Source organism: Odocoileus virginianus, unplaced genomic scaffold (genome assembly GCF_023699985.2).
Source record: "Odocoileus virginianus isolate 20LAN1187 ecotype Illinois unplaced genomic scaffold, Ovbor_1.2 Unplaced_Scaffold_16, whole genome shotgun sequence".
NCBI classification, from domain to species: domain Eukaryota; kingdom Metazoa; phylum Chordata; class Mammalia; order Artiodactyla; family Cervidae; genus Odocoileus; species Odocoileus virginianus.
The window spans coordinates 657,836-672,446 of record NW_027224278.1 but is presented as its reverse complement, the minus strand read 5'-3'; the positions used below and the strand labels follow the sequence as shown (position 1 = coordinate 672,446).

Sequence of the window (14,611 nt, the reverse complement as noted above, 5' to 3'; positions counted from 1 at the left end):
AGGCAAAACATTCTCTGACATAAATTGTACAATGTTTTCTTAGGTCAGTCTCCCAAGGCAATAGAAATAAAAGCAAAAATAAACAAATGGGACCTAATCAAACTTATAAGCTTTTTGCACAGCAAAGGAAACCATAAACAAAATGAAAAGACAACCTACAGACTGGGAGAAAATATTTGCAAATGATGCAACCAACAAGGGCTTAATTTCCAAAATATACAAACAGTTCATACAACTCAATAACAAAAAACAAATGTCCCAGTTGAAAAATGGGGAGAAGATCTAAAGATCTTCTCCAAAGAAGACATACAGATGCGCAATAGGCACATGAAAACATGATAAAAAAGATGATCAACATTGCTAATTATTAGAGAAATGCCAATCAAAACTACCATGAGATATCACCTCACACCAGTCAGAATGGTCATCATTAAAAAGTCTACAAATAACAGGGAATTCCCTGGCATCCCAGTGGTTAGGACTCCACACTTTCCTGCTGAGGGAATGGGTTCAACCCCTGGTTAGGGAACTAAGATCCTGTAAGTCATACAGCGTGGCCAAAAAAAAAGTCACAAATAACAAATGCTGGAGAGGGCGTGGAGAAAAGGGAGCCCTCCTATACTGTTGGTGGAATGAAAAGTTGGTACAGCTGCTATGGAAAACAGTATGAGGTTCCTCAAAAAACTAAAAATAGAGCTACCATATGATCCAGCAACACTCTTGGGCATATATCCAAAAAATATGACAACTCTAATTTGAAAAGATACATGTACCCCTATGTTCATAGCAGCATTATTCATAATAGCCAAGACATGGAAACAACCTAAACATCCATTGAATGGATAAAGATGTGATACATATGCAGTGGACTACTACTCAGCAATAAAAAGAAATGGAATTTTGCCGCTTGTAGCAATGTGGATGAACCTAGAGATTATCATACTAAGTGAAGGAAGTCAGAAAAGAAAATCCATCATGATATCCACTTATATGTAGAATCTAAAATATGGCACAAATGAACCTATCTGCAAAGCAGGAGACTCATGGACACGAAGAACAGACCTGAGGTTGCCAAGGGTGGGGGATGAGACCGGGAGTTTGCGATTCAGTAGATACAAAACTATTATTTTATGATGGATAAACAACAAGGTCCTACTGTATAGCACAGGGAACTATATTCAGTATCCTGTGATAAACCATAATGGAAAAGAATATGAAAAAGAATGTATATATGTGTATAACTGAATCAGTTTGCTGTACCACAGAAATTAACACATTGTAAATCAAGCATACTTCAATAAAAATTAAATAAGAAAAAACTGAGACTAGCCTTGAAAACTCCTTGAGCAGACAAAACCAGTTTAGTCACACAAGCAAAGCTTAATTTAACTTTGAGAGACTAACCTGACCTAGGTCATTTATTGCTTATGCTTCTGAAAATCGTAAGACAAAGTTTAACTGTTTTCCAAGGCTGATATGAGGTAACCACTGACCAATTCCCTACCATTTAGGAAAATTCTAATAATATAAGCCATCACTGTGAAGAAAAAACATCACTGCTATCATGCTATGTAAACTACTTTATAACAGTACACCCCTGGGCCTCATTCCATGTTTTGGTTTAAATGCTCTGTTTACAAACTGTCTTTTTGGTGTGTGTGCAATAAACGTTCATTAACTACTACTTTGATGATTAATTGACTTTGTTATTTTTCTATGATTTTTTTGGTAAATTATTTATTCATTTATTTAAGTTGTGCTGGGTCTTCATTGTTGTGTGGGCTTTTCTCTAGTTGGGCAAGCAGGGGCTACTCTCTAGCTGCAGTGCACGAGTTTCTTCTCATTGTGGTGGCTTCTCTCATGGAATACAGGCTCTAGGGCACTCAGGCTTCAGCAGTTGTGGTGCATGTACTTAGCTGCTCCTCAGCATGTGGGATCTTCCCGGACCAGGGATTGAATCTGCGTCCCTTGCATTGGCAGGTGGATTCTTATCCACCGCGCCACCAGGGAAGTCTTTCTGTGATCCTTTGACAAGTCACAAAGATCACCATTGATTGTGACAAGGCACAACTGATTAAATTGTTGGTCATTGGTGATTGAACTTAGTCTTATTCAGCCTCTCACCCTTCTTCCCTCCTTAGAGGTCAGGGTGGGGGTGGAAACTGAAAGTTCCAACCCTCTAACATTGCAGCTTGATTCCCCTGACAACCAGCCCCCATCCTAAAGTTATCTAGGGGATTTCAAAAGTATCCTCATTAACATAACCAAAGACACTTTGATTGCACTTGTTCAGTCACTAAGTCCTGTCTGATTTCTCTGTGACCCCATGAACTGCAGCACACCAGGATTCCCTGGTGTGTGTCTTCCAGAGTTTGCTGAAACTCATGTTCATTGTGTTGGTGATGCCATGCAACTATCTCATCCTCTGATGCCCTCAGTCTTTCCAATGAGTCAGCTCTTTGCATCAGATGGCCAAAGTATTGGAGCTTCAGCATCAGTCCTTCCAATGAATATTCAGGGTTGATTTCCTTTAGGATTGACTGGTTTGATCTCCTTGCAGTCCAAGGGACTCTCAAGAGTCTTCTCCAGCACCACAGTTTGAAAGCATCAATTCTTCAGTGCTCAGCCTTCTTTATGGTCCAACTCTCACATTTGTACATGACTACTGGAAAAACCATAGCTTTGACTATACAGACCTTTGTTGGCAAAGTGATGTCTCTGCTTTTTAATATACTGTCTAGGTTTGTCATAGCTTTTCTTCCAAAGAGCAAGTGTCCTTTAATTTCATGGCTGCAGTGCTGTCCTTCGTGACTTTGGAGCCCAAGAAAAGAAAATCTGTCACTGTTTCCACTTTTCCCCATCTATTTGCCATGAAATGATGGAACTGGATGCCATGATCTTAGTTTTTTGAATGTTGAGTTTTAAGCCAGCTTTTTCACTCTCCTCTTTCACCCTCATCAAGAGGCTCTTTAGTTCCTCTTTGCTTTCCCTGATTGCACTTATCACTTAAGAAATTCTAAAGAGTTTTAGGAGCACAGTGCCAGGAATGGAGATAAAGACCAAATATATATTTTGTTATAAAGAAAGCAGCTCTTTTGCCCTTTTCCTATTTGCCCATTTCTGGTTCCCCTGTAACCTTAAAAGAACCTGATCATAGGAATGAGATCACCAGGCAATTTAAGCAAACTCCTGACTTATGTTCTCCTGAATGCACACCATGCCTCGCCTAACATGTTGATTCTTTTCCTAGACAGAAGTAAGTAGGCCTCCGCCCCCAGTAGCCCTTATAAGTAATCCTGCCAGCAAGATAACATCTGAAGAGTCAGCTAGTCTGCACACAAAGGAGAAGGATGCAGAAGCCAACCTCCTGCTTCAATGATTCCCTGAGATTCTTCCTCCTTTTCCCTTTAAAAACTGTCATGGCTGATTAGAATCTTCAGAATTGGAGTGAGGACAATACACCTCCTCTCCAGGTTGCCTGCTTTTCTACTGACACTTGACCCTCCACTATCGCCTTTCGAACAAGCAGTCAAATCTGCCTTTAGTAACAAGAAAGCAAAATATCGCATATACCAAACCAAAAATGTTCACTGGAAAGATTTATTTTAGCAGCTCAGTTTTATCACATTCTACACATTTGTTCAATATATTTATATTTGTTCTGCATAGATGGCATATTAACTTTTATAGTTGACTTTTTCATTGGATATTTGCTGCTACCTGGCCTGAAGAAAGAGTCAGGAGGATAAATAAAACCCGCATGGTAGAAACAAAGAGCAGCGTTTCGGTTCTCGGCAGAACTTTACTGTGGTGTGAGCTTCAGTGTCTGCTTTTCTTCCTCTTCTTTCTCAAATCCTGAGCAGACGAGAGATCTTCCCTTGGGATATCGAGCACAACACTTACGCAGTTCTTCGATGACAGCCTGACACTTAGATTCCATGTAGTTGTTGGCTGAAAGACAGACAGGCAGACCCTAGTCATGATCTCATAGGACTCAGGCACAGGGATGTTGAGACCTGAACTTCCCAGTCCTTTTCACCTTAATGTACCTACAGACATGGAAGAAAGAGGATGTAACCACGTCCACTGAATTCTTTCGAGACCCATCAACAGCTTAATAAGGAAGAAAAGTATGATTTACAAAGTGCTCAAAAGATATTTTCACATCTAATTTCTTTTTCTTTAAGGCTGATTACTTATGTGCCTTCTTCTAGGGCAGCGTTTTCTAACCTCCTCTCTTTTTTTTTTGTAGGGAGGGGTCACTAATCCCTTGCACATTAGTTTGCACTCAGTTTAAGGTGGCTGCTGGATGTTCCCAAAGAAACCTTTGCATTAGGGGTTGAGAAACTGCAGCCTCAGGGTTGAATTCTGCTCTTTTTTTAACAGCTGAGCTAAGAATAAATTTATTTGGGGACTTCCCAGGTGGCGCTAGTGGTAAAGAACCCACCAGCCAATGCAGGAGACATAAGAGATGCAGGTTTGATCCTTGGGTTGGGAAGATCCCCTGGAGAAGGGCATGGCAATACACTCCAGTATTCTTGCCTGGAGAATCCCCATGGACAGAGGAGCCTGGTGGGCTGTAGTCCATGGGGTCGCAAAGAGTTGGACATGACTGAAGCGACTTCCCATGCATGAGCTAAGAATGGTTTTTATAGAAGGTTGTAAACACACACCCACACCCACAGCCACACCCACCCACCCAAAGTCCTCCTGACCTCCAAAGCCTAAAATGTTTCCTGTTAGGTCCTTTACATAAAACATTTGCATATCTCTGCCAAAGATAGACCCTAAGTCTAGGAGGATTTGATCTAAAGGTTCTAGGTAAGCTGATTGATTTGAGTCCCCCAGTACTAAAATGGGGTGCATGGGGGTTAGTCTGGGATAGGAAAGACAATTCAGCTTAGCAAGAGTATGGTTGGGTGGCTAAGTCCAGGTTTGGACCCAGACCAAAGGAGTTCCAATCGTCACTGTGCCCCTTACTAGTTCTGTGACCCTGGACAAGTTACAAAGCTTATATCCATCTCATGGGTGAAAGGATTAAGTCAATGTTATTTAAAGCCCTTTCAATTGCGATTGTCATCCAGCGAGTATTTAATGGTCTCTATTTCAGTCCTTCCAGCTTTCACCATAGCAAGGGGGTGTTACCAGCTCTAACTTGATGTGTATTCTCCTTTAGCCATATGATGCTAATTCAAATCAGGAAAGATTCAGAATCACCTAAGAATTTATGTGGGAGAAGAAATTATGAAAAGCATTCTTTGCAGGCAGGCGGGCAGGGGGTGGATGACCTGGGCCCATGGTAATGAAAGCATGGAGTCCTAACCACTGGACTGCCAGGGAATTCCCCTTCCTTTTTTGTCAATTTGGAGAAAGGAAAGAAAAGGATGAATAAAATGGCATTCTTATTTTCCATTAACGTTTCAGATTAAAAGATTTAAAAAATATTGCTTTCATCATAAATGGAAAAGTCCAAGAATGAAAGTTAAAGGTCAATGGAAATACACAAACAAGGGTTTTCTTTGGTGGTGAGTCTTTGGGTGAATTCTGAACATTTTCTCCTCTTTTGTTTTTATATTTTCATGGGGATCCATGTCTGTTACTTTAATAATGGGAAAATGATAAAAAAAAAAATCAGTTTTCAAATTCAGATAGCCTTGTAGCTTTCTGCTAGTAACCACTGGCTGATTTAAAAAACTAAAATCTTCTAGCACTTGGTCCAACAAAATGGACAAATCATATCAAATATGCTTTAGTTGAAATTAACTTTTGCCTTTAAGAGTTAGTTGCTGAATCCCAATTGTATTTTCACCCCCACACCTTCTAACCTGATTGCTCTTAAAAAGTGAGTTGTCAGCCACCAAAGTGAGTTTGTAAAGTATGACCAACCCATTTAAAACTAGTCTTTTTTAAAAATGACTTTGCTCAGCTTAGTGATTATCAACTCTGGCTGTGTATTAAAATCACCTGGTTAACTATTTTGATTGCGTGCTACCCAGACCCCAGCTGCAGAGAGTGTGATTTAATTGTTCTAGGCAAGTTTTTGAAGTTCTACAGGTGATTCTAAATGTACAACCAGGATTTGTTAACCCTAAGCTTAGGTCACATTGCTTTATTTTCTGCCATCTTTGGTGATATAATGAGGAAAATCTTGAGGATAAATTAATTACAGAAATATTATATTGTGAGCAGAGTTAGTATTGTCTGTTGATAAAAAGAACACTTGGTCTCTTGTTAGTTCACAGATAAATTGGAAACATAGAAAAACCATTTAACGTACTACCTTGTAAACATTTCTGTATCTCACAGGCTTGTTTCTGGCACGGATCCTTCTGCGGCATATCCAGAAAACTAAAATAAGAAAAATGATGTTTATTTTGTTTTTATACATAAAGACTTTAAACCCCCTCTAGATGGAATTTTCTTCTGAGATAAGCAGTATGCTCTTACAATTGCTGGAAAACAATTACACTAAAACATTCTTCCCGTTCAGAGGATGAATATGCTGTATTTGTATAATATTGCATTTCGCTTGGAAGATATAAATAGCTTGAAAAAAAACCCTTGAATTCAACTCATCTTGACCACTGTAAACCAACATTGGGCTAGAGGAGCCAGAGCTGCAACCTGACGGCTCTATGACTTACAGAACCACCTTTATAAACGATTTAATTCCCTGAGCCTTTTTCCTAATTATTGATGTGTAAAATAGGGATAATACCTACCTGAAAGCACTGATGGAAGGATTAAATGTCATAAAGGCGATAAACTGCATAGAATAGTGCCTGGAAGGCAGTAAGGACTGAACACATGATAGCTATTATTCCCGAGATTTTTTAACAAGTAAAACCTTACTTTTAATGTACATAAATTGCTATGAGTATTTTAACTCAGGAAATGTCTTTATCGGGTAGTGAATCAGCAATATTTGGTGCTATTACTACTTCCTGAGAAAGGTGCTAGGTAAGCAGTTAAAATTTTTCTTGGAGTTCTTACAGAAACCAACTTCAGATATTTGAAACCAGAGAATAAACTTAAGTGCCCATGATTCTGATCAGCAACTTCTAATAATGTGAAGACACCATTTCAGAAAGGAAAAAGGCCCAGGAGCCTTGGTAGGTATTTCATGAATGCAAATAATCTCCTTTCTCTCTTTTTTCCCCTCAGAGCCCCCTAACTTCTCAGTAGATCTGAGTTAGGTCAGTACTGGGATGGGAAACACTGGCGCAAAACCTAGGATATTTACAGGACGGGAGAAGGAAAGGCAGGTGAATTGCTGCAGGGCAAATAAGCGACAAAGAGATGCTGATGCTGCTAGCAGTTGCTCTCTTCTCTCTAAATCAGTACCAAGTCCTTGGTGATCGGGGCATCTGTTCTGTAGCAGGTGCTGACTTTTGTGGGATTCATCAGATCCCAGGTCCAGCAGATGATGTCCGTTAACGGGTCTATGGCAATTTCCAAAGGAGTCAATGGCAAGTTACGTATCCTAACTACGTGCTTGTGTTGGCTTGCTTTCTGCCTGCATAACCCTTCCTCTGCAGTTCCACTTTCCGTGTTCTTCATGGCCCTTTCTAAACTTCTGTGTTCTTGAGCAGTTTTTCACCCCGTGCCCCACCCCATCCCCAGGCCCACAGGTGGGTGCACTGCAGTAGTGAATGTCGTGATTGTCATTTACTGAACAGAACACTGGAGCATCTCTTCCTAGAATCCCAGCACCTGGGGGGGGGGGGTGGAAAAGAAAAGATCATTAGCATCACCACGATCAGAGCGAAAAAGAAGCAGCCGGGTAGGGATGGGGGAGAGAGAAAATACATACCCGGTTAATCATCAGGCAAAAGCTTAAGCAACAGCTCCTGTACGCCCCTGACCTGCCAGAAAAAGAAAAGTTTATAGAGTAGTCTGTCATAAGAGGCCCAGGACAATGAAAAAAAAAAACATGATTAAGCAACAGGCCTACCATTAAATGATGCTGGATTTGCCACAAGCGAGAGTTGTTGTCCATGTAGCGCTCCTCAGGGTAGAGTTGCCACATGAGAGGTAGCTGGGAGGTGAGAAGGTGGCTTGGCCTGGCTGCGTCACCTAAAGGAACCTGAACTTGCTGAACTCGGGCCCTTAGGAAGCTCGTCTCCTGGTGGAGAGAAGCGATCACACAGAAAACCAGAGACTTCAGGATGGTGCGATGGATGTGCTTGAAAGCAAAAAATCGATCAAGAAATCCGCAAAGGAGAAACAATTACCTCTTCCAGGACGGCCACCCACGTGCGCTGGTACTCGTCGCGGTAGACACCCTCTTGGTGAACCCAGAGGCGATCGGGTGGGGCCCCCACATCCTGTCCTGCCATCCTGGGCTTTGGGGTCCAATGCTAGCCCTGCTTTTCTCCAGCTAAGCCTGCAGCACCCGTGCACAGGACACAGGTGTGACTTTGGGGCTTGGACTGAACACACCCATGAGCCAGGGGACCTGGTACTAGCAACCACCAACTAGAAGCCAACCTCTTTGACGCCTACTCGCACTGTCTACACTGAACCCGGGGCATCTGAAGCTCGTGGCCGGTCTGAAACTTGGGGCAGAACCTCGGGTGAGGCTGCTGACGGCGAAGCACTCGAGAACTTGGGGAGGGAAGGGGTTCTGGGGACACGTACGAACAGCGCTAATGGGAAGCCAGGGGTCGGGGGCTGGTCTCGCAGTCTTTGCATTCCGCAAGCAGCATTGGACAAAATGTAGTGAGCCATGGAGTATGCACAGCAGTGCACAGGACACACTTATTGGGGCAGGAAAGCAGTAGAACAGACGCATGCATGCCATCCGTCCCCAAGTAAAAGCCCTTTCCAAGCAGTTTCCATCTTAAAAGGTAAGACTGTGCAGGTCAAATTATGTAATCATGTATGTGGCTTTCTAAATGGCAATCAGAATTTTATTTTAAAGGGCAAACGACCTATTTACCAGTTTTCTTAGAAAGCTTACTTATAGGAGCTAGGCATTTCCAGAAGGCAGTTTTCTTTTTAGGGAAAATATATAAGGTCACATCATGGAATGTTTCAGTTCCAAGAGACTCTGGGATCATGAAGGTTCAGAGTTGACAGACAGCAAATGAAAGTTACCCATCTCGTTTCATTTTTATGCTTTGGGGTGTCACAGGAGCCCATTCTCCCACAGACGGATGGCTTTACATTCTGTTTTCCCAAGTCAGAAGAGCAGAAAAGCCCACCTGCTCTTTGAGAGGTGTAAGTGAAGCACACTTTCGGGGCCAACTCTTATGTAACACAAACTCAGCTCTACCATGAGGATCCTCTGCCCACTTCTGGATCAGATTTCAGGGCCTCACAATAACTTGACCTGAATTTTGCAGGAATGAACCTTTGGGGGCCAGGTTACAGCATCATGGGGTAGCTTCCCTGGACCTCTACATTGGGCAGGGTGCAGACATGCCATTGGGGAATCCACTCCAAAAAAACAGAGGCCTTCTATTCCCACTGGGTGACTTAGGTAGGAGAGGGGTTGCAATACGTCTTGGGAGGTTGCTAAACCCTCAAAATGAGATTGTCAAGAGCAAACAAGAAGCCAGAACGCAGGGTGAAGTCCGAGAGGAGAACTGAGATGAACCCAGCCTTCTTTGCCAGAACAAGCTGAGTCATTTGTTGTTGTTTTTCCTTAACATGAGTTAAGGAAATTTTTAGTTTACCTTCCTTGTTAGTTTACCTTCACTGAAAGGTATGTGGAAATATGTTTGAGAGAGGGAGGAAATGGTTTGATTGGCATGAATGATTTATGAGCATCACAGTTGCTTTGTCCATTGTACCCTGAGTGGACCTGACTCTGAGCTTATCATACCTTTTGTCTTATGAGTAAGTAAGTAAGTGTTAGTCGCTCAGTCGTGCCCGACTCTGCGACCCCATGGACTGCAGCCCACCAGGCTCCTCTGTCCATGAGATTTTCCAGGCAAGGATACTGGAGTGGGTCACCATGCCTTTCTCCAGGGGATCTTCCCAACCCAGGGATAGAACTTGGGTCTCCTGCATTGCAGACAGATTCTTTACCGACTGAGCTACAAGGAAAGCCCTTTGTCTTACACGGCTCTCTTATTTCAAACTCATCAAAGGCAGAACGCCTTCTCCTTAACCAAATCCCGATTTCTCTCGGTGGCAACATAGCCTCTCCTGATCCTGCAGACTCAAAACTTACGACTTTTCCTGTACTTCCTCCTCTTCTTCAGTGGGTACATCCCACCTGTCACCAATGACAACCAGCGCCACTACCACTATTATTTGAGACCAACTTCCCCCTGATAGCAGGTTCATTGTGTCTAGTGCTGTATCCTTGTTCTCCCTGTAAGTTCAGTTCAGTTGCTCAGTCGTGTCCGACTCTTTGCGACCCCATGGACGGCAGCACACCAGGCCTCCCTGTCCATCACCAACTGCCGGAGTCTACCCAAATTCATGTCCATTGAGTCGGTGATGCCATCCAACCATCTCATCCTCTGTCGTCCCCTTTCTCCTCCTGCCCTCAATCTTGCCCAGCATCAGGGTCTTTTCCAATGAGTCAGCTCTTCGTTTCAGGTGGCCAAAGTACTGGAGTTTCAGCTTCAACATCAGTCCTTCCAATGAACACCCAGGACTGATCTCCATTAGAATGGACTGATTGGATCTCCTTGCAGTCTCCCTGTCCACTCATGTATAATATGCCTTCCCAGTCCTCTCTGCCTATCTCAGTGCTGTGACCACAGAGGGTGTATGTCTGCCTCCTTGATGAAAACATCTTGCCTCTGATGACTACTGAACATTTATGTTTAAAAGTCACATTTTGGCCACTAATTATAAATTGCTTTGCATTTTGCTCTGCTTATTTCACAAGTCCTGTCCCCGCCCCACCCCGATATAGTATTATAAGCACCTAGACAGAAGGAATAACATAGTACTGGGCAGTACTGGGGCACTGTGAGCCTCAAATACTAGTCAGTGTTCCTGGGCGTGGATGGACACGGTATGCTGAGTAGACAAACAAAAGGCCATATAAACATGGGTAGAGAGTGGTTCATTCTTTGGGTAGATTAGATAGCTGTTTGTTATTTTGTTCAAAGCCTTTTTTTCCATTTAGCAGACACAACTATTCTGCCTCTCTTCCCTGTCCCCCGCCCCACAGCTTTGGAAAGGAGCGATCCAAGAAAAGAAAAACAGTAAATAGGAATGTCAAAAAGAGAGTTAAGTCTGAATTTTGAATACAGAAGAAATTGGTGTGTTCCCCCCGCCCGCCTTTGAAGTAGAAACCAGCGTTGAGGGTTTTAGGGCCATCTCAACTTCACAGGTAGGCCCTGGCAACAACTAACAGATTGTCACACTGACATTTACATGTTTTGAAGGAAGAGCAAATGTTTACTGGTTACCCTGACTTTGAAAGGAGATACTGCCAGCAGAATAGAGGGCCAACCAATTGGATGGGCTAAGTTAGGAAGAATCACTACCAAGAGACCTGTGAACCTCTGCGAAATATTCTTAGAGGAAGGGCACCACGTGTACCACTGTGACCCACAGGACAACATGCTGGACGTTGGTGGGGTGAGCTGGGGACAAGCCCCAGCACACAGCCCTGGACTCCCACTCAGAGATGCGTGATGGCCCAGTGGAAGGCAACTGCAGGGATCAAGGGACTGAGAAGCTGCCCTGTGAATGCAAATCAACGAGAACCTCAGCTGAGAAACGCAAAGGCTCAGTGAGAGGGATGAAGAGCAAAGCCCCGAGAATCACCGGGGAAGGCAATGGCACCCCACTCCAGTACTCTTGCCTGGAAAATCCCACAGACGGAGGAGCCTGGTAGGCTGCAGTCCATGGGGTCGCTAAGAGTTGGACACGACTGAGCGACTTCACTTTCATTTTCACTTTCATGCATTGGAGAAGGAAATGGCAACCCATTCCAGTGTTCTTGCCCAGGGACAGGGGAGCCTGGTGGACTGCCGTCTATGGGGTCACACAGAGTCGGACACAACTGAAGCTACTTAGCAGCCCTAGAATCACAGGTTGTATGAACGGAACACAGTCTCCCTCGAGGTGATCCTTGGGACGCTGGCCCCTAACTTTTTCTTGGTCAAGTAAGTTTGGGAATCTTAGGGAAGCATAAAGTACCTAAGGATAATAAAAGCTCTGACAAGTTATGCAGTCACGAAACTTTAACATTCTCCCCAATTTATCTGACTAGAGAACATTCTTCTCTATAGACAGTTGTGCATAAACTTTAGGGCCCTGTGAACTAAGATGAATCTCTGAAAACCTCGAGATAAACTTAGGTACAAAGTGCAATACAACACACAGAACATAACCCTGTTCCACTCAACTCAAGGAACACTACCAGATGCAAATTCAAGTGGACTCAAACAAGTGTTTACAGGGACCTCCCTGGCAGTACAGTGGTTAAGAGTCTGTGCTCCCAATTCAGGGCGCATGGGTTCCATCCCTAGTGGGGGAACAAAGGTTCCTGCATGCCTCACGGTGTGGCCAAAAAAAGTGTTTATATTCCTTTATTACCCATGAATGTAGGGCTTCCCAGGTGGCGCTAGTGGTAAAGAATCCACCTGCCAATGCAGGAGACGCAAGAGACGTGGGTTCAATCCCTGGGTGGGGAAGATCCCCTGGAGGAGGAAATGGCAACCCACTCCAGTATTCTTGCCTTGAAAACTCCATGGGCCGAGGAGCCTGGCAGGCTACAATCCATGGAGTAACAAAGAGTTGGACATGACTGAACGACTGAGCATACCCATGAATACACTAAAAAAGATTTCCCCTTTGGGGGTTACCTTGATGGTAACCTGAATATGACCAGGGACCACACTGGCCTAGATAAACTATTTCTTAGTAAGGTGGTTTGTAAACTATTTTAAATAGATGACAGATCACAAAGAAGGATTTCCTTAGGTATGTAAGTACAACCATTATTTTTCATGTATAGAATGAATTATTGTCTCTTTTAAAAAATTTATAATTTGCTTTAACTTCCAGGTGTTTGAACAGCTTTCAAACATGAATCAGTCGAATACATTTATTTTATTTGAAGTGAATTAATAAACTCATCTAATTACAATGAGTGAAGTTATTAATATCAAGAATGCCAGCCCTGGAGTCAGCCTGGCCTGTATATGAATGCTGGTTTTGCCACTTACTGGCTCTGTGACCTCGGATAAGTTAAGCTCTCTACACTCCAGCTTTCTAAAATGTTAAATGAGATAAAGAACATATTGATCATGATTGTCAGCACTTAGCAGTTTCTACATGTCTTATATATATTGACACTTGCCATCTTCACAATCACTCATGAGATACTATGATTACCTTCACTTAAAGATGACAGAAGTTAAGGCACAGAGAAGTTAGCTAACTTGCATAAGGTAACACAGCTAGGAAGTTGCAGACGCCGGTTCCAACTGGGGCAGTTTACACATATGAGACATAGAGATGCTTCGTAGTCTAGCACATAGTAAACTTGACATGTTGTTTTTTTTCTGCTCCAATTAAACTTTAGAGCTGTCTAATGCACCCATGAGCATTATAAAAGAGACTGTCAATGTTGAATGTGAGATTGACTAACACCAACCACAGACAAAAGGTGTTTTTCTTCTCTTTTAGTGCTGCCTAAAAGTGGTTATAAACGGAAGACGTCTCATCAGAAAACATAATAACAACAGCCATTCGTGCACCATCAGCTCAGGGCACACTAGCCGCGAAGAGCAATTGAAAAGAATACATGCTGTAAAATCGAAGCTTAAGAGCAAAATTGGATAGGTGGAGTATAATCGCACACTTGAAATGTCGTCCCTGCTTCATCATTAGCAAAACGAATAGTGGAAGGATCTGTAATATGATTCTTAAACTTTAGGTAAACAATGGAGGTTGCTGGCATGGATGTTCCTGATAGTTCCACGGGACGTTGGCCCTATTTGTGGGGAGATTGGGGTTGGAACTGACTTGGGAGAAGAGCAAAGCATCAACACGTCCTCCAGCAGCACCCTGGGCGTGTTCCCTTTCCAGTACTGGCCTGTTTGCCTGGCTCCCAGACTACACACGAAACCGGTCAAACCAACAGGCACTGACCGGCCATAGCGGCAGCACCGCATAGATTGTCTTTGATTTAGACTCATTCGAGAACCTGCGTGTAATTTCTAGCCTTGGCAGTTGGGAGATGCGTACTTTCCCTTATGGCGTGTTTATCACACCTCCAAAGAAAATGACTTTTACATATAATTTCACCGGGTCTGATATCACCGAGACAAGGCGAGCTGAGGAAACTCGTGCGTATCTGCGGCGATCTGAGACACATCCGACCTCGAATCGAAACTTGAGTTCCCCTTTCCCTTTCCCTGTATCAAACACAGAGATACCTAAAAGCCTTCGGAGAAAGTAGCAGCCACCAAGCTTAGGAGTGATACTTTTCAGATACAGTGTAGCACTGTTTCTGCCAAGAGGTTACTCACATGAATATAGTGTTTCTTGGGCTAATTAATCCGCCTCAAGAGCAGCGAGGCTACAACTTCAGGTCACCCACCCCGGGCCACTCAAGCCGAGATCGGGACGTGAGCCCGGGGCGAGCCGAGGCGCATTCCGAGCCGAGGTCACCAAACCGAAGTTACGG

The 14,611-nt window shown here is 43.4% G+C and overlaps 2 protein-coding genes across 6 annotated transcripts; both read right to left on the bottom strand.

Moving 5' to 3' along the window:
* Positions 1–3,586: 3,586 nt before the first annotated feature.
* On the bottom strand, positions 3,587–14,542 carry CMC4 (C-X9-C motif containing 4). Of its 5 annotated transcripts, XM_020889560.2 has the most exons (4): positions 7,814–7,861; positions 7,673–7,713; positions 6,281–6,348; positions 3,587–3,951 (listed from the first exon to the last, which is right to left on the bottom strand). In XM_020889560.2, exons 2-4 carry the CDS (start codon positions 7,690–7,692, stop codon positions 3,803–3,805), a joined length of 237 nt encoding a protein of 78 aa, XP_020745219.1. In that variant the 5' UTR covers positions 7,693–7,713; positions 7,814–7,861; the 3' UTR covers positions 3,587–3,802. The 5 variants fall into 5 exon arrangements, with proteins under 5 accessions (XP_020745219.1, XP_020745220.1, XP_020745216.1 ...); XM_020889561.2 differs by lacking the exons at positions 7,673–7,713; positions 7,814–7,861 and adding an exon at positions 14,454–14,542; XM_020889557.2 differs by lacking the exons at positions 7,673–7,713; positions 7,814–7,861 and adding an exon at positions 7,345–7,433.
* Positions 6,349–14,542, bottom strand: MTCP1 (mature T cell proliferation 1). Its single transcript, XM_070462889.1, has 5 exons — positions 14,454–14,542; positions 8,235–8,386; positions 7,955–8,125; positions 7,814–7,865; positions 6,349–7,713 (listed from the first exon to the last, which is right to left on the bottom strand). The coding sequence occupies exons 2-4, from the start codon at positions 8,337–8,339 to the stop codon at positions 7,818–7,820; spliced, it is 324 nt and encodes a 107-aa protein (XP_070318990.1). The 5' UTR covers positions 8,340–8,386; positions 14,454–14,542; the 3' UTR covers positions 6,349–7,713; positions 7,814–7,817.
* Positions 14,543–14,611: the final 69 nt, after the last annotated feature.